This window comes from Puntigrus tetrazona, chromosome 22 (genome assembly GCF_018831695.1).
Source record: "Puntigrus tetrazona isolate hp1 chromosome 22, ASM1883169v1, whole genome shotgun sequence".
NCBI classification, from domain to species: domain Eukaryota; kingdom Metazoa; phylum Chordata; class Actinopteri; order Cypriniformes; family Cyprinidae; genus Puntigrus; species Puntigrus tetrazona.
The window spans coordinates 7,784,837-7,804,536 of NC_056720.1; the positions used below are offsets into that span (position 1 = coordinate 7,784,837).

Here is a 19,700-nt window from a genome sequence, read left to right on the forward strand (position 1 = left end):
CTGTACAATATATTGCATGCGATAGTCAGGCACATCTCATCAGTAAATCATGGCACATAATCACAGATTAATCGAATGCGATAATGAACATGATATTGCATAGCTTTTCTGTGAACTACGGCTCTGTGTATTAAATGCTGCTCCATCTGAAAACAGGTGATGGAGATTTATTACTTATCACAGAACTGGCCTTACTGACGAGATATGCATGACTACCATAGTCTTATAATAATAAATAGAAAAAAGTAGAAACGTTTTTTTGATAGCACTTTATTTTGTTAGTCCACTTCAGACATTCTACTAACAGTAACTTAGCAACTAACAATCATTAGATTATTAGTAGATTATTAGAATGACTGCTTAATAACTTTTTACATTTGGATGGATCCAAAACATACTAACTGTGAGAAACTTTGCAAGTCAACTTTTTCTATTAACCCTAAACCTACTCCAACCATCTACTCTGAGAGTTAGTACACTTGTAGTTGCAAATTAATGAGAATTGCTTATAGTTAGTTGAACGTATAAAGTGGAGTATCAAAATAAAGTGTAGCCCTTTTCCTAGTATTCTTCTTCTTCTTCCTAGTGTACTATAGGTAGGTTCTTCCTGTATATCTGTTCTTCTTAGTTTTCTTCAACTAAAGCCTTTCTAGGCACTAAAGCCTCTTCCACACTTATCATCACTTTATCGTGATTTATGGCTGAAGACTGGTTTGGGCAATGTAATGTGAAGGTATGCCACTGAAGTGGTCCCATGGTCAGATGCTTCATGGTTAAGTATTAGCTGAAGTTCTAAACTAGGTGAATATAGCAGCTAGCCACTTGGGTATAATAAGCCCAATAAAGCTCTTTCTAACCGTGATGATAAAGCATTCATTTGCTGCAAAACGACTTGGTTAATCCTTTGTTTACAAGAAGGGAAAACAAGCTCAAATTAACATAAAAATCAAGTTCACTGAATAACTACTGAGACACAGAAAGGTGACTATTAAATAATTTTATGTTAAAATATTAATCCAAATTAATTATGCAACAACTATAAGAAATACATTGGTTTCATTTCTGCCCCAAAAATTAAGAGGCCACAGAGGGATTCAAGGTAATGGCACCTTGAACAGCAAGGGGTTTCAAGGTTTAAATGAAATGTCTAGCACTGACAGAGGATAATGTATTAATAAACCTCAAGGCAGTCATATTGGTGGAGTTGCGGAGTGAATAAAATGTGCTAGACACTCAAATGGAAAACAACAAAGAGCTGGCAGAAAAGATGTAGGGAACAGAACTGGCTCGTTGATGAGGGGAAGGAGCTCGGAAAGGTATAAAAAGGCAAGTGAAAGTGCATTCAATCAAGCTAGGGTGCAATCTGGCACTAGTGATACCAAAGACTCGTGAGGTCTGAGCAAAGCTACTAATACAGTAGAGAAAATTTTTAAAAAGTTCCAGCAGGGGAATAATGACTCTTTTTTGGACTGAGAGACACCTAAAAATTCAGTATAAAATCTCATATTCTAAATTAAAAATTACCGTATGAAAAGATTTTATAATCTTGCTTTTTTCAGGTTGTCGTTTGAGTAAAGACCTCGAAGGCTTTCTTTCAAATTCGAAATGCATTAACAAAATCCGACATAGCATAATTACTCCGAAACACAAACTAAAGTTAAAATCATTAAATGACTGACTGACTGAGTACTGTGTACTTTCATAGCGACTAGATGTGTACGTAGTACATAGCACATTGGTACATATCCACAGCTGTGCTATTTTGTAACTACACAAATGTAACAACCCTCAGAATGGCATGTGCAAGAAAAATTGTGCAACAAGACACATGTAACAATCCTTTTTTTTCACTTCACTAAGTGCTTGTGTAACAGCAAATATGTAAAAACATTTTGTATGAGAATAACTGGAACATTGGGTAGAAATAGTTAGGTTTGGGGATATGTAAAGTGGGAGGAGTCAGATCAGGAGTTGGTGGATTTGGTGTACCATAGTAATACCAGTGTACTTACATGGTAACTACTATTCAGGAACTGTTTACTTAATATAAAGTGTAACATTCTGGACACCAATCACAGTTTATATGTAATGTCTGGCTGCTGCTGTGTAACATCAGAGTAACTACATGGTAATTCCATAGGAATTGTCTACTTCATATAAAGTATAAAGTAGTATTCTTTTTAAAAAAACGTGACGTTAGTCCTGTTACACATTTGTACTTACACCATTCTGATGGTTATTACATATGTGCAGTTATACAGACATTACAGCTATAGATACTATGTACCAGTGTGTACTTACACTGTGGTTACATACTATGTAAGTACACAGTTATTACGGACATGTAAAATAAAGTGCGACAAAATAGGGTAATACATTATTTTTACAAGTAACTTTCCCCAAAACTGGACATATTTAGTGAGTGACCAGGTGTATGTCAGATCTCATCAGGTTACATTAAAAACAAACTAATTCACAATTCATAGAACTGAGAAGACTGAAGATGTTTGGGTCCCCCAAAGCCAAGAGCCCTTCGGGTCAAAGGCCAGCAGGTCCATTCACATGCGTTCTGTAGCACTGAGAAAAGCAGCCTCAAGGCAAAACCATGCGAAGCCCAGTGAGATCAGGAAAGAGCTGTTGATAGCTATATAGATATATAAAGTAAAGAACCAGCTAAGCATTGACAATCTAGTTGAAGCATTTGAGTTGCATACTAACAAAGAACAAAAAAAAAAGGTGACCTATTTCTCTCTAAGATTCACTCTACAAAGCTGGGAACGTGATCTGGAGGCTCATTCATCATGATTAGTCATATTATGTGCAGGCCAGGTCTGTTTTAAACAATATTTATCTAGCTCAGAAAAATGTTTTGGAACGTTTCTAGACCATTGGTTTTGACGGTTTTGAATTTATCTTGACCAGGGCGAAAGCATTCATCTCTGCCAGCCGCTAGCAGGTTTTGGGTTCAATCCAACTTTCATTGCCGTGTTCAAGATATTTTAGCAGAACATTGAGTGTGCTTAAAGTTAATGGGGGTTTGATTGGCCCTTTTAAAATTAATAGAGGCATTAGACTAAAATGTGACATTAAATGCTGTTTTCGGGCCTGCTGAACCTGCGCTCGCTGGAATTTGGGCTACAGCTTTTTAATTCAGCGCCAACACAAATGACACTACTTTTATTTAAAGGCCAATGATGTAAAGATATAATGAAATAATTTATATTCAAATAAATCTATTTTGAATTAAGTTAGTTATTCTTAGCTTAATGGCTAAGAAGTAAATAAAAATAAAGAAATTCATTGTAATTTATAAAAACACGTGTGTGTGTGTGTGTTTGTGTGTGTTTGAGCAAACGTTTTAAAATATTAAAGACTTAAGATTTTAAGAAAAAAAAAAGAAATATGCATATATTTATAAATATAAGACTTGTTTTAAGTTTTGAACGAAGTTTCTTATTTGTTTCCCTATGATCTCATTTGAATAATATATGCAATTTCTATTGGGGGGAAATGAATAAATCATATTAAAAAACCTGTAAAATATATGTATAAAATATCAAATGAGGTATTTGACATTCAAAATAAAATATTCACATTTTTGTAGATAGTGTACACAGAATTCGGCATCCGGCATGGTTGCCATAGTGATGACTTGCGCAAAGAGATATACAAAAGAAGCTGTCATTGTAGAAAGAGAAAATTTGCCACATGCTGTGTTCAAAACAGCTCGCTCCTTTGCTCATTCACTATTCATTACAAAGAGAACAGCACATGTGTGCATAAAAGAGCGAGTTCAGCTGAAGACGCTTTGTGTGACTGTATGACATTCTATCTTTAGCCGCGCGCTACTCCAGCCACGTCCCCAACGCCGAAAACAAAACCCGATCTGATCTGAAAAACATCAGATTATAATCTGATTTCGGACCTTGTATCGATTCGCTTTGGATGTTGGTTTGTTTAAATCAGATTCGATGCGGTTTTCGCTGCAAACAATTAAACGGACTTGAGGTGGATTTTTGCTGCCTGTCTGAACAAAACCTAATTATTTTGGTCCAAAGGAGGAAATAAATTCACAGTCAAATCTCCTCTCTGACAGACGGAACCGATATCTGATGATATTTCAGTTAAATGTCATATGACCGGGGAGTAGGAGAGTTATTGAATTTGTTGCGTCATTCCTCATATTTGATTCATATTTTGTACCGAAAGAACAAGGCGATTCACAAGTAGACGACGGGTAATATATATTTTAGTCTCTTCAGTCATTACTAACAGCAAAAAAGACCATCCAGAGTCTGTTTCTCTTCCCGTTCCTCAGAGGCCGGTTTTCAGTGTGCTCTCCAGCATTAATCAGTCTGGAGGGGGAAAGTGTGTGTGTGTGTGTGTGTGTGTGTGTGTGTGTGTGTGTGTGTGTGTGTGTGTGCGTGTGTGTGCGCGTGAGGAGGAGCCGTTAGATGTAATTGGCTCTAAGCTGATATTCCAGCACTACCTCATCTCACCTGAGGGAAGAGATCTCTCTCTGAAGCGTTCCTAAATGAACCTTAATACACACTCACTAAAATCCTCCAATCCCCCAAGAGCCACACACAGCATCAGAGTCACTGTGAGAACACACACATGCACGCACGGGGCTGGGAAGGTTCCTTTTAAAATGCATTACAGATTACAAAATGCACGCTTTGCAAATAAACCATCTGTTGCATTGAAGCATTTTGTGCTTGCGCTATATGGAGCAAATCAGACGACACTGTTCTTTTAATAAATCACGAGATATTACCTTTTTGTTATGAATGGCATAACACCAGCATGGCTTTTGCTACCGGACATTCGACTGAACAGCACTGTTCTTTCTCGTTCGATGTTGCTGTACTATACGTAAAACATAGAAAAACAAAAACTCGAACGAACCTGAGAGTGAGAACAACTTACTTTAAGAAGCTTGTTCAAGGTTAGATGTTTCTTTGAAGACGTTTTGTTGCATTTAAATGTGATGTTTCGTCATTTTTCACATTTATAAGTAAATCGTCTTTTTATTTTTATAAAAATTATGCGCTTTGCTTTCTAATTTTCTCTTGCATTTTAGTGAGTCTTCACTCTGCAGTTCTGCTGCTCGCAGTTGCCTCAAGGTTAACGTTTCCAATCATTTTACATATATTTTAATATATATATTTTATATATATATATATATATATATATATATATATATATATATATATATATATATATATATATATATATATATATATCACATTAGTAATCTAAAACACTTTTCAGATGTAACTGTGATTTGATTACCACTAATTTAAAATGTAACTATAACGAAATACAGTTGTTCATATTTCGTATTTCGTTACTCCCCAGACCTGCACACGCACTGCACTTGCCATAAAAAAGGGACAAATTTAATTGTTTCACATAAGATTTTGACGAAAACAGTATATAAAGACATTATTTGGGAGTCTGTATATTTATATCACACACTTTTACATTCTGATGCAAGAGTAAGATTAAGTGTTTTTTTTTATATAATTCTCTTAAATTAGTTTTCGAAAGAAAGCTGAATAACATTAAATGAAAATTAAACCCCTACTGGGTGAAAAACATTAAAGGTATTTTTATCCTGTTTTCCAATCGATATATCTAAGATAAACAAGACAAACTTACTTGAAGCAAAATAATACAACATAATAATATATAATATAACATTATTATAACATTGCAATGCATTATATTTTAATTATACTATATTTAATTCAAATGGATATATATATATATATATATATATATATATATAGAGAGAGAGAGAGAGAGAGAGAGAGAGAGAGAGAGAGAAAGTCTATTTAAAAGGCTATTACTCTATTTATTTATTTAAGTAATAATAATAATAATAACAGGAAAAAAAAAAAAAAACTAAAAACGTATCTAATAATTTATTATTATTATTATTATTATTATTATTATTATTATTATTATTATTATCATCTTGCATAATTATAGAATGCTTGGATTATAATGGCCTTATAATTTCCTTTTTCAGTGATTTAAGGCATAAAGTTCATCGAGGTTTTTAGTTCCTAACAAAAAAATTCATTTTGATATCTTAAACTTTGTATTAATATTATTTTTGTTCTTTTTGAGTAACATTCATTCATCTGTTTGTTTGTTCATTTATTTATTTGTTTCTTCGTTTTGCATGTTTAAAGCATATATGCATGTCATTTTGGAAGCCTAAATGCAACTTTAAATATCTTTAAATATTCTTTAAATATATTTCATTATTCTTAAAAAGGTCATTTTATGTCATATAATGTTGTTTTGCTTTTAAAATGCAACCATTTCTCGTGCAACAATTTAAAACCATATCGACTTAAACAGATGAAAATAAATGATTCGTTAATTTATTTTTCGTGCAAAGTGTACTTCAGTATTTCCATTTTTAATAGGAAGAAATATAAAAAAAGTAAATCTAAAAAGAGGATGCTGATTCATGAACACATCTACATCGCATTAATCCTTGCGTCACCCTCTGGGTCAGGGGCCGGTCAGCGCTAACTAACTCTGACTCACCACAGTAGGGTCCCTCGTCGGAGTGGTCGGTGCAGTCCCTCCAGCCATTACAGATTCGCTCTGGCGGGAGGCACACAGACGTGTCATTGCCGCAGGGGAACTTCGGAGGCTTACAGACGGACACTTCGCACCCCTCCTCATCCGATTGGTCCTCGCAGTCGATGTCTCCGTCGCACACCCAGTCCTTACTAATGCATTTCCCTACGGTACAGAAAGAAACAAATGAGTTACAAAGGAATTTTTTAAACATCATTCAAAGTGCGTCGTTGCTTTACAAAGCTATCTGCTTTCTGCACACTTTTTCTTTAACCACATCATTTAATTTCCCATAGGGCTTACATACGGTTTCAGAGTGCTTTTTGGACCTTGGTGTTTGCCGTATCATTAGCGATAGTGAGGTACGTAATCACTGTTTTTATCTTTTTATGTTGAAAAAGAGAGCCTTCTAAAGACTGTAAAGTGTAAAAAGCAACGATAAAAAGCTACTGTTAGCAAAAGTGTTCGAGAAACTGACAGTTTTAAAGTTTGAGGCATATGAAACTGAATGATATCCGTAGCCAGTTTTTTATAATATAATTAATTATTTAAATACCCTTTTCTCCAATTTAATGCGAGACACAAGTTTCTCTGTACATTTTCATACAGAATCCTTATCAGTTCTTCTTAATGGTGTACTGAGTAACCTAAGGTGTTTCGATTTATTTTTTTGAGCATATGAGACAAGTCATTAGCGGTTCCCTCATTATCTCTCCAGACAAGTTCTTTAAGAAGGTGAAACAGGGCGATGAGTACATAAATTACTTTCCTGTATCTTCCAAGACCAAATTGTGTCTTGGCGTTCATTAGACCTTCACCGAGACTTCGCTTAATCAGATTTTAATTCACTTTACTTTGGGTTTTCCAGAAACTTTGTTTAGCTAGGTCTACCTGAATTCAGGCCAGATGCGATTAAAAAGGTTCAAATCAAAATCTTTTCCACGTTTACGAAAGGTCCAAGACACTAAAACATTTTGACAGTCATTCTGTCTAGCTGTTCGGGTTGTAGCTCTTCAACCTGGAAGTGAATTAGCATTTTCGCTAACAGCTCCCCTCAGGGATTTCTAATGGCTTTGCAAAAGCAGTTTTAGATTTAAGAATAAAATGAGGTTCGTGACTTCCACGTTTTGTTCCACAGCATAAATTACACACGCCGACACCTCAAATGTGAATCCGTTACGTGCTTTAAATTGCTAATGTAAACATGCTAACAAGTTGCTACAGGGCACTTAGCGAGAAGCAGGCAACAGAGAATGAAAAAGGAGGTGTTCGCACAGTATGTTTTCTGTGGGATAGTGATAGGCTTATGATTAATGATAAGGACATAAACAATATATTTACTTCTTGCTGAAAAACAAAATGCTTAATCTAGAATGGTCTTTAGCTTTTCTAGCTAATCTTCCAGCTAAGTCAAGTTGGTGATTCGGCAGCTAGCTGGTCATCTAGGATAATAAGTGTCCAAAACCTCTCTAAAACCAGCTAACAGACAAGCCAGAGAGACCACCTAAAACTGGGAATCCAGTTTAGGCTGGATTAAAATGTTTTGAGCAGGTTTGCAATTAGCTTCCTTTGGATCCTTTTTTTAAAGAAAATATTCATATACACTAATTACTTTGTATTCATTTGGTTAATTGTAAATGTCTGGATGGTTTAGGATGGTTTAATATGTTTTAGCTTGGTTTCTTGGGTAATATGATGGACTGCCTTTTATATAGAATCTTTTATAGAAAATATCCACATATACATTAACTTTTTTTTTATTAATTTGGTTAATAATACATGCCTGACAGACCATATAAGACCAGAAAACCAACTGGTTAATATGTTAGTAAAATAATGCAATGTCTCTTATTTAGCTTCATTTAAAAAAAAAAAGCAAATATCCATCCATACATACACTAGATTAATTTCCATTTATTATTCATGTCTGAGAGACCAGCTAAGACCAAGAAACCACTTTAGGCTGGTGGTCTCAGATGTTTTCATTTGGTTTCATAACTACAATAATGAGATACCTTTTATTTAGTATAATTTGGACCACGTTTAAGCAAATATCAATAATTTCCATTCATTTGTTTAATTATACAATCTCGAGAGACCGGCAAAGACCAGGTATGACCAGCTAAAACCAGCTAAAACCAGGTAACTCTTATATGGTCTTATATGGTATAGTTGTTTTCCCAGACCAGCTAAAGAAGTGGTCAAAACCCATTTAAAAGGAAGAACAACATGACCAGCTAAAACCTGCCAACCAGCTTAGTTTATTTTGGTTATTTAAATAGACTGGGTCTGAGACCAGTACATTTTAAGCAACTTTAAAGGTGATATTCTCAATATTTAGATTTTATTGCACTTTCAGATTCCAGATATTCAAATGGTTGTATCCAAATACTGTAGTATCCTAATAAGCCATATATCAATGGAAAGGTTATTTATTCAGCTTTCAGATGTTGTATGATTTCGACAAACTGACACTTATGACTGGTTTTGATGTTCAGGGTCACATATTAACTAGGGGATGCATCGATCAGATACTCAGCATCGGTGTCACGTTCGATACCGCCATTTTCTGTGGAACGGGTATCAATCAGATGAGTCCGATCCAAATCCAATATCGTGTGTATACTATTCTGCGTTATTGTCAAGCCCCGCAAAAGGCACAAAAACATTATAAAGCACCATAAGTGTTCTGAAGGTGTTCCATAGTTCAATGTGGGTACATATGAATATTTTAAGTCATTAAATTCAAATTCACATAAACTCTTCTCTCAGCTGCGGCTGTCGTCCTTCATTCAGCATTCAAAACTGCGAGTCACGTTTGGTTACTACAGTCAGAACGATTAAACTCTCTTAAAGAGCACTCGGTAAGAGATTTAACGCTGTCAAAAGAAATGTTTAATATAGCATTGCGCAGGTTTAATACACTACGCATCAATATATCCTTCCTCTTTGAAGTCTTTTATGTGGACTCTGAGGGCTGTGATTCTGTGTTGTTTCAAGTTCATCATTCTGTGCATGAGATGCACATATGCGCTTTGTTGACGGTCGGTATTGGAGCCTTTCGAATTATAATATTTTTCTGCACAGCGAAAGATTATTAATAGTCTTTCTTGTTCCGTTTTATCTACCACATGTTGCTGCCTTCATTACTGTGCTACACATTTAAAAGAAATGACTTTTCATTTTATAGCAGGCCTATGTACTTATTTGTAAATGTATTTACTTGTTTTTTCATACAAAGCAATACAAAGCGACGTGTAACATTTTACCGGATTTAGTCCTCCACTTTTTCACATTTATTTATAAAAAATGTTTCACTAGATATTATACAATTACTGTGCACCCGTGATGTTTCTAGAATATCTTTCGCTGCTGAATTACAAACTAAATTAGTTTAAAATAGTATTTCTGTCATGTATTATGATTACACATATTTTTAATTTGTTGTTTTTTATTAAAATGAAGTAGATTAACTAAAGAGTGATGATTAGATGAACACAGAAAAGCAAAGAAATTCTATATTTATTTAAAATAAAAACCTGTGCTCATATCTGATTAGATCGGTATTGGCAGATGCTCAAAATTTTCAGGATCGGATCGGATTGGTTGTGTAAAAATGGTATCGTTGCATCCCTATTATTTACTAAAACTGACCCAATTGACCCTAATATATTACGTCACAAACTGAAATAGGTCTTATTTTTTTTCCTCACAAGTTCCTCTCATAAAGCAGCCTCAAGCTTTTTTTAAAGTGGAAAATGCTCCACTTTCCAACCTCTAACTTTTGAAGTTAAGCATCACAGATCAATTCACACACACACGCACAAACACACACAAATACAATTCTACCTGAACCCAGCTCACAAGGGTAATAAAATATTCCTAGTCTGCCTCAATCAGAACAAAACGATGCATCTTAAACATTATTAATTCAGTCTAGAGGGAAGCAAAGCAATAATCAATGGCCTTCTGGAAGCATCTTTTCACATCACAGTCCCATTTTCAGCGGGAATAACGGCAATGCAATATAATTTGAATGAGTGCTGATTCATCACTCCACCCTAGGCCACAATCAATCGATTAATGATTATATTTACAACCCTCTTCACCCAGAGATGACATTACAGAGAATTTTCCAAAGTGTAAAACTTGATTATGCAATGTGATAATGCGATTATGTAATAGACGTTGCTTTCTACCTGAGACTTTGCAGGTGAACTTTGCCTTGGGGTCACACATTCTCTTGGCTCCCTCACAGGCAAATTCATCGCTACCATCTTCACAGTCTTTATCTCCGTCGCAGCGCCATATTTCAGGAACGCAGGTTCCGTCGCCGTGGCAGTGGAACTCTTTCTCGCTGCAGTCGCTAACGGCGGAGAGCGCTGATGGAGAGAAAGAGTCTTGGTGGTTAAAGTTTTGTGTTTGCAAATGTTGACATTTTTGCAAGGTGGAAGACGTCGGTTTTAGGTCAATGTTTCTGTGTGTTTGTGTTTTATGCAATCATGAGCACCTGTCCTGGAGCAGGTGGCGTTCTCGTCGCTGAGGTCACCGCAGTCATTGTCCCCGTCACACATCCAGTGCTCAGGGATGCACTTCCCACTGGAGCACTGAAACTGAGCCACCGAACAGGCGTGAACACAGCCCACCTCATCACTGCCGTCCCCGCAGTCATCCTCTAGAGACGCAGAGGGGGAGGATGAACAAATGAAGGAAGGAAATAAAGAAAGAAGAAGAGATCGAAAGGAGGAAGAAATTAAGGTAAGAAGATTGGAAGGACAAATGGACAAATTGGATAAAAGAAGCAAGAAGCAAGTTTATATGGAAGAAAGGAAGGATAAAAGGAAAAAAGGAAGGGAAGATAGAGAGAAAGATGGATGGATGGATGGATGGATGGATGGATGGAAAGAATCAAGGAAGAAAAGAAGAAAGGAACCAAAGAAAATTGGGTAGGACACATGGAACAATGGAAGAAAAAAGGAAGCAGGACAAACACAATGGTGGTGGGATTAAAGACAAAAGAAAAGAAGGAAAGACAAAATAACAGATTGGATGAATGGATGGATGGATGGATGCATGGATGGATAGAAGGAAGGAAGAGTAGTAAGATGAAATTAATGGAAGAATGGCAAGAAGGGAGAAGCATGGATAACATAAATTAAAGGAAGAATTAAAGGAATGATGAAAGAAGTAGTTGGATGGAAAGTATCAAGAAAATAAAGACAGATTGAAGAATGAGACGGAAAAAAAAGAAGGACAAACACAATGTGTGATCAACTTCATTGTAATTCTTTTCTGTTTTCCCCCTTCTTTTCACGTTCAAGATTTTTGTTTTCAGAAGAATGAAAAAAATAATAAAAAGAAAATCTGAATCTACTTATTATAATCTTATTATTATCCATGAATTAAAAAAATAAAATAAATCAGATCTTCTTTCACTTTAGCTCACCGGAATCACAGTGCCATTTCACACTGATGCATTTCCCATTAGTACAGCCAAACTGGGTCAGCGGTTCACAAGTTGGGAAATCTGAGGAGGACACAGAAACAACAAAATCAAAGCAGAGAAGGGCAAAGGATACTCCCTTCCAACTTCACTCAACTTCACAAGTCAACGTTGGGCCTATGCCAGAAGAAAATGCGAGCAGAATAATAAAAGCTTAGATTACGCCTTCAACTAACAACTTTTCACCGCCAAGAACAACAAACACGGAGTTTGCTTCAGCTGAACTTTGCACCGTCTGTCTTATCTCCCAAGAGACAGAAGCGCTAACCTGCCTCACGCGCCTTTCCACATAAACCGACAGTGGCGTTTCACCGCCTTTCAGAATTAAACATGCATTAGAAAAGACGCTCCCTGGTTACTGACAGGAAGTATGCGGCAAACTGACATCGACTCCTGATAGAGAGCGAGCGAGCAGCCGTGCGCCGCCACGTGCTGCGACTTCACGGCCAAAAGGCCGACGCTCGACATTTCTCAGACGGCGCACGCTCGGCTTTCCTGTGCCAGCTTGATTTTGATTTAAGGAAGCCAAGCATAAACTTTAATTACTCTATACCCGCCTGTGTGTGTGTGAGAACCGAAGCGACCCTGGAACGTTACCCGAGGAAATTTAAACGGTAATAAGATGCGACGACTAACAGAGGAGAAAGCTTCAAACGCACACTTCATCCCTCAGAGGAAGAGAGGTGGAGATCTGCTGGTATTTCTCACCTCTCATTTACACGAGCTGAACGGTGCTGTCGCAGACGACGCGAACCGTCACAACGGGTTTATGGCAGGCCGTGGAGCTCTGAGATATTCAAAGCATGGTAATAAGCAGCATTATATCACGCAAAGCTATTCATTGTTTGTTGTTTTCAATATTTAACGATAATTTCCTTTACTTATCTTCATGTTTACGATGAGGATACAAGGAAGCCGCTCGTATCATGCACTTTTTGAAAGAAATTGGTAATGAATACATATCAGAGTTACTCCGACCCAAAATGAAAATTTTGTCATTAAGCACTTACACCCGTGTCCTTTCAAATCTGTAAAAGCTTTGTTTGTCTTCAGATCACAATTTAAGATATTTTGCAGTACACAGAAAGTGTACAGAGTTTGTGTCCAGGATGTCCACGGTGACGTGGAGAGACACAGAGGAGACAAATTGTTGAATAAAGTTGATATTTTCTTCAATAAACTCAGATTGAACCACTGATTGCAGATGGACTATTTTTGACGATGCCTGTCATACTTTTCTGGACCTTGATAGTGATTAATGACCAAAATTTCATTTTGGAGTGGAGTAACCCTTGCTATAAAGGCTTTTTATTGGAAATGAAGAATCCTCAATATCCACAGAAAAATCCCATTCCACAACGAGTTCTTTAAAAAAATATATTATTACACCACGTCTCCCCCGGACATGACCGTTGTTGTTTTATGCTACGCCACAACAACTAAAGGCTGTCTACGCTGGATGCGACAAAGAGACTGTTGAAAATTATTTTAAATTTGTGTCAATATGTCATAAATGGAACATGGCAGTAGTTTTCTGTCGGGATTTGTGAAAGCAATGGTTTTATTTAATTACATTTATTTAAATGTAAAATGGTCTTCAAAAAAAAATAAAAAGGAAAACCAAATTGATTCTTCTACTGAATCTTTAAATTCTTGAAAAGAAAGGTGTATTATTCACACTGATGGTTCTGTGAAGAAAGAAATGTACTTTAGTACTAATTTACATTAAATAGTCAAATTGCTACTGTGTAGTAATCAAATGCAACAAACAAAAATGCTGAAAAAAATAGAACAAATATTAATGCACAATAAATAACAAGAGTATCACATCAATACTAGTGCTGTCAAAAGTCTAATCATGATTAATCTCAAGCAAAAGATTTTTTTATATATATATATGTATGCGTACTGTGTTTATTTATTATGTACATATATATAAATACACACACATAAAGATCTGAATGCATACACATTTATATATTTACATTATTATAAATTATATTATATAGTCCTTATAGGCATTCCATGAAGAACCGTCTGGAACATTTCCATTGCTTACAAGTTTCTTCAAAGTGGGGAAAAAGATTCTTTAGATTATTAAAGAGTTAGTCACATTGAGAAATGAAAGAACTGTTGACTAAAAGGTTCACTAAAATAGCTTCTCCGTGATGTCTCTGTGTATTCAGTCGAAATATTGTTTGACGAGCTGACTTTAAGGCGTCTGCTTGTTTCAAACTCTACTGAGGACAGTCGCATCAAATGCAAGTGTGAAGACACATCGTGATTTTGTACTTCGTTTTCATTTTGGCGGCTTAATGTGAGAAACTGTTATATATCAATTCTATATAATACTGTGTGTGTGTCTGTGTGAGTGTATGTGTGTGTCATTATTGATAAATCCTAACTGAATACAAATGTTCTTACAAAAAATAGGAAATATTACTGACCCCAAACTTTTAAACAATAGTGTGAATATGCAGACTTTTTTGTTATACTGTATTTACTACGCTGCATGTACTCAACTGATTGGTTGCCAAGCGCCAAAGAATTTCTATAACTCTGCTCACCCATTGGATTATTTTCACAGAAGAATGCAGAAAACCATCCAATAGGGTCACATGTGATCGTGACAGCAGCAGGTGACCTTCACAGCTCAAATCAAAGCAGATTGTTGTGAACGAAGTGTGTGACCTCTGCGAGCGCAAAAGCATCAAAAGATATCAAAGAGGCAACAACAGAGGAAATCTGAAAACAGAACAGGCCCTTTTCTTTGTTTGCGTGAGGATGCTACAGAAAACACTTCAGATCTATGCCATCGTTTTGTCTGGGCTCTAAAAAGCTTGTCTTTGTTGTTAAAAGCCTCAGGCCATCGGATTAAACTGAACTCAAAACAGCACATCTGACCTTGTTCTTTTGTTTTGAGAAACTACAACGGGCGTATTTCATGAACAGAAGATGTATCTGGAAAACGATTGATGCGTTCAGTACATGGTTTTTGCACGGACACGCAAGGCAGGATCTCGATAAGAAATCAAACACAAGCAATAAAGAAATAAAGCGTGGTTTCTGAATCGAGTTTCAGCGCAATTAGCCATTAATGACATGCTTAAAGTATACAATAAGATAAAATACTGTACTACGGATTGATAAAAAGCCTCTAATTGAAGTATATTGAGGCTTGACGATAAAAGAGACCAGAAAAATTAGGATGGCAAAGATAAAATATGGAAATACAGATAGAGGAACTTCAAAGCGCTCTGTGTGAGGAAGACTCACCACATGACGAAGACTCATCCGACTGATCCCCGCAGTCATCATCACGGTCACAGCGCCAGTTCTCTGGGATGCAGCGTCCATTCTCACAGGGAAACTGGCCCGGCTGGCAGGTTTGGGCTGTGGGGAGCAAAAAACACGGACATTAAATCACACCTGAATGGATGTGTTCAATCTCACTCCTGCATCTTGTATAAAACCCAAGTAAGGTCATCAGAGTGCTTGAAAAGATTGTTTGCAGCCTTGAACAAACCACTTAGATTTTTATAAATATCTTTTAAGACAAAACAATGCTTTTATTTATTTATTTTTTTAATTTTAAGATTTAACAATAGCATTCAAAATGTTAGCGATTTATTTTAAAAATAAATAAAAGTAGGGTTTAAAAGTTTATTTATTTAAATATACATTTAGAGAATAATAAGAAATTATTACTTTATAGAATAATTAAAATGTACAGGAGCACCAATAAAATGTGTATGTAAAATAATAACAATAATAATAATAATAATAATAATAATAATAAGTAATATTATACATGTAAAATATTTTAAAATTCGATATAATACTTTATATGTCTGTGTGCGTGCATGCATGCATGTGTATGTGTGTATGTGTGTGTGCATGCGTGTGTGTGTGTGTGTGTGTGTGTGTGTGTGTGTGTGTGTGTGTGTGTGTGTGTGTTTGTTTGTTTGTTAAAAATAACAAAAAATAACCCAGATTTTCCATGTGATCTCATATTTTTGGACCCCAGGACAGTATTTCTTCTTCTTCTTCCATGCTTGAAAAATCATCTGGATTTGTTTTCACCTTTTCCAGGTCTGTATCCGGTCTCAGCCGTGATATTGAGTAATCGCTTTCAGAGATAAACCCCTAAGCCCATGACATCCAATATTACAGTTCGTGTCTTTCCTGCAGGACTTATGAATGGGTGCAGTGTTCAGAATGTGTTTTGTATCAACATCTGGCACCTATGAACACGAATTAAGCATGTTATGAAGACACAGATATGGTAAATCTATCCAACGGGTAAAACCTCTCAGTGGGATTCAGAAGTTTTCTCTCAGTGTGTTTAACTGCAAGAAAACTTTCAAACTCTACACACAGATGCAAACACATGGAGATAGTAAAGGAGTGACGGGTGTATGATTGAATTGTAATAGTTATTGATTACGGTATTTAAAAAATGTATCACAAAAGAACAAAAATTGATCTGTTTTGAAGGTCAAAGATAACAGTTTTTTCCCCATGGCTGTACGAAGCAGACAAACCGTCCAGCAGGGACAGCGAGAAAACCTGAATCAAGGATGTTCAGATGGAGTATGAGGCCCTTGAGGCTTGAATTACTGAACAAACCTTGGTCCTAGACTTAACAAAGGACACTATAATAAACTAGTTAGAAGACGGTTTAGAGGAACCACTTATGGTCAAAGAAGAAAATGGTGTAGGATCGAGACTGATCGGATTTGAGACCAAAATGAGCAGCTCAAACATTCTCCAAAATATAAAAAAAAATTTTATTAAATTATCAGCTCAAACATTCTCTCATCTATTGAAACTGAGAACAAAACAAAACAAAAATAATTTAAAATAATAAAAAATATATATATATATATATATATATATATATATGTTGTAAAGACAGTTTATATTATATATTACCATAACAATAGCAAAACCCTAAACAAGAAACTTTCTTAAACATTTTCCAAAATAATGTAATTTCGTTAAAAAAACAATTTATTAATTATTTATTGATTAATAATTATTATTAATAAAATAATTTTTAAGTTACTTTTGAACTGCTTTCAAAAAATAAGAATTGTATTATTATTTATTTATTTATTTTAAATAAAGTATATTTCTAGGTAAACATTTTGTTGAGTTTCCTCCGATTTAAGACTTTCGGTCTAGCAGTCAGAGCAGCTCAAACTTTCCTCAAAGTATCTATTTTTGTGCTTTATATAAGAATAAATCTACTGTGCTGCAGTTTCAAAACAACATTAAAGAAAATAAAAACCAAAGGTAACGCTCTATTTTAAGACACTCAGTAGTAGCCATAGTACTTACATGTAATAAAATAATAATTTATGTTACTAAGTTATTGAACAGCCTGTAATCGCAGTTTGTAATTAGCTATAGATACACTTTATTTTAAGTAGCTTATGACTGCGTACTTGAATTTATAATTGTTTTATAAAGTCTACAACCGTATGGGACATCCTTTGGTAACTGTGTAACAGACTCGGTTACATCTACATAATCACAAACTGTTCCATAACTTTACATGATGAGGACATTTCGTCATATGTAATTACAACAGCTACTACTAAGTACTTACTAGGTAATTCATCTTTATTATTATCGCTTAAAATAAAGCGATACCGAACGCTTAAACTATATCCTTTAATCAATAACTGAAAACCAGGAACAGAAGACTCCCTGCATTTCTAGCGTCTTTTCGGTGCTGCAAAAGGACTGCAGGTGTTTGAATAACCTTTGAAGGTCAGGTTGCGCTGTTTTATGAAGCTCTGAACGAAGGCGAGCAAACCGGAACATACAGCCGAACAGGTGCAGATTTGAATTCTGACAGAGAAACAGACCGCACGTTTGGTTGTTTACCGATTTTATGCATATCAATGTAGAAATAGTAACAGGCTAAAATATTAAACGAGCACAATGTGGCGATATGAATGAATGATGTGTCAGTTGGCGAGAATAGCTAGTTCATCACAGTTTAGCTACGCCTGGAGTTTGTTTTGGGCCTCGTTTCTACCAATTTTGTGATTAAAACGTCGCACCGGTTAGGTGCATCTCGAACCCTGCTAATGAGAAAGTTTCCATCTGAGCGTCGTCTTAGGAGCCTTGCCAAAAAGTCAATGTCGTTGATCTTAATGATCTATTCATCTTCAGAGGAGTGAAACCTTTTTATTTTATTTATTATTATTTCTCGTTTTTAGCCTCGAGTCTTGCTAGGCAGAGCTACTTAATTACAGGAGTTAGGCTTTTTTTCCCCGTAACACTTTCTAGACGATTAATTAGTTCCCTCAAGATGTCATTTTGAAATTCCAGGTTTGAAAGCGACCTTGTACTCAAGGAGCCTTTGAAGACCGGATGGAGTTCAAATTGTAAATAGTCAAGAAAAGTGAGAATTTATTTCTTTTTTTTTATATATATATAATTTTGAACATGATTGTTAAGTTTCTCACGACTGAAACCTGAGAACTAATCGGTCAAATGTTAATTAGCAGTTCTTACAAAACGATTTTTGCCACAAAAGGAATGAAACGAATATTACAATTATTCATCATATTAATAAGGAATATTCAGCATGATGACACAATAATAATACTATAACAATCTATAGATCTCTTATAGATGGATGGAAAGAAAGAAAGAAAGAAAGAAAGAAAGAAAGTAGTAGTATTAATTTAATCAATGAATCATTTCATTACCAGCAAATATTGAATATTATAATATAATATAATAAAATATAAATTTTTTTGTTTGTTAGTTATAATTGTTTTATGTTATGTTGTAGTTATAGTGTGTATATATTTATGTTGAAATCATAGGTTTTACATATCTTTATACAAAGGAAATCATTTAGCACAATGGAACGTGTAAATTAAAACAGTACAAAACTTATTAAAAATATATTGCCTTGCATTATATAGGCATAACATTAGTATATTATTGTAATATTGTATTTTTGTAATAAATAAATATTTTATTTTAATTGAAAAAGGTTTAATTTACTATTTTTCCTATATATAAGCAATGTAAAAATATTTTTGCAAAGAATAAACAATTCTTACATTCTCTGTTTGTGTTTGTTACTATGAAACATTAATTACAATATAATAATATAACATTTTTATTCAAAATGTATGTATTTTAGATTTACATATTTTTTAAAGAAAATAAAATAATAATTAAATAATTAAAAAGACAAATAGTGCATAAAAACATTTCAATTAAATTAAATTAAACCTAAAAAATAAAACCTGAATTCTATCTTATTATATATAAAATCTGTCTGAACACTACAGGACTGAATCCACCCCCTCCAAAAAAATCCAGAATTTCCTTTGACAGATAAAACGACTGTAAATTACAAGCTGACACGAACTCTCCTTCCCTTTCCCTACTCTCCCAAACACTTGTCATTGATTTCCTCCGAATTCTCTTCCTTTTAGAGATTAGATTAGAAAATTGTATTACCCACAAAGGAGAACTTTGTCTGTAGGCTATCTAAATTAAATCGACCGCTGCCTGTTGGCGAAATGTGAGGAATTTGTCTCCAGCCCTTTTATCAAGC

General features: G+C 35.0%; 1 protein-coding gene across 1 annotated transcript in view; it reads right to left on the bottom strand.

Annotated features, from left to right (window-relative positions):
- Positions 1 to 19,700, bottom strand: part of lrp1ba (low density lipoprotein receptor-related protein 1Ba) — a 228,098-nt gene that overhangs the window by 123,049 nt on the left and 85,349 nt on the right. Inside the window, 5 exon segments of the mRNA XM_043222495.1 lie at positions 6,568 to 6,768; positions 10,803 to 10,985; positions 11,114 to 11,278; positions 12,050 to 12,130; positions 15,383 to 15,499. Coding sequence (XP_043078430.1) covers positions 6,568 to 6,768; positions 10,803 to 10,985; positions 11,114 to 11,278; positions 12,050 to 12,130; positions 15,383 to 15,499 — 747 coding nt within the window.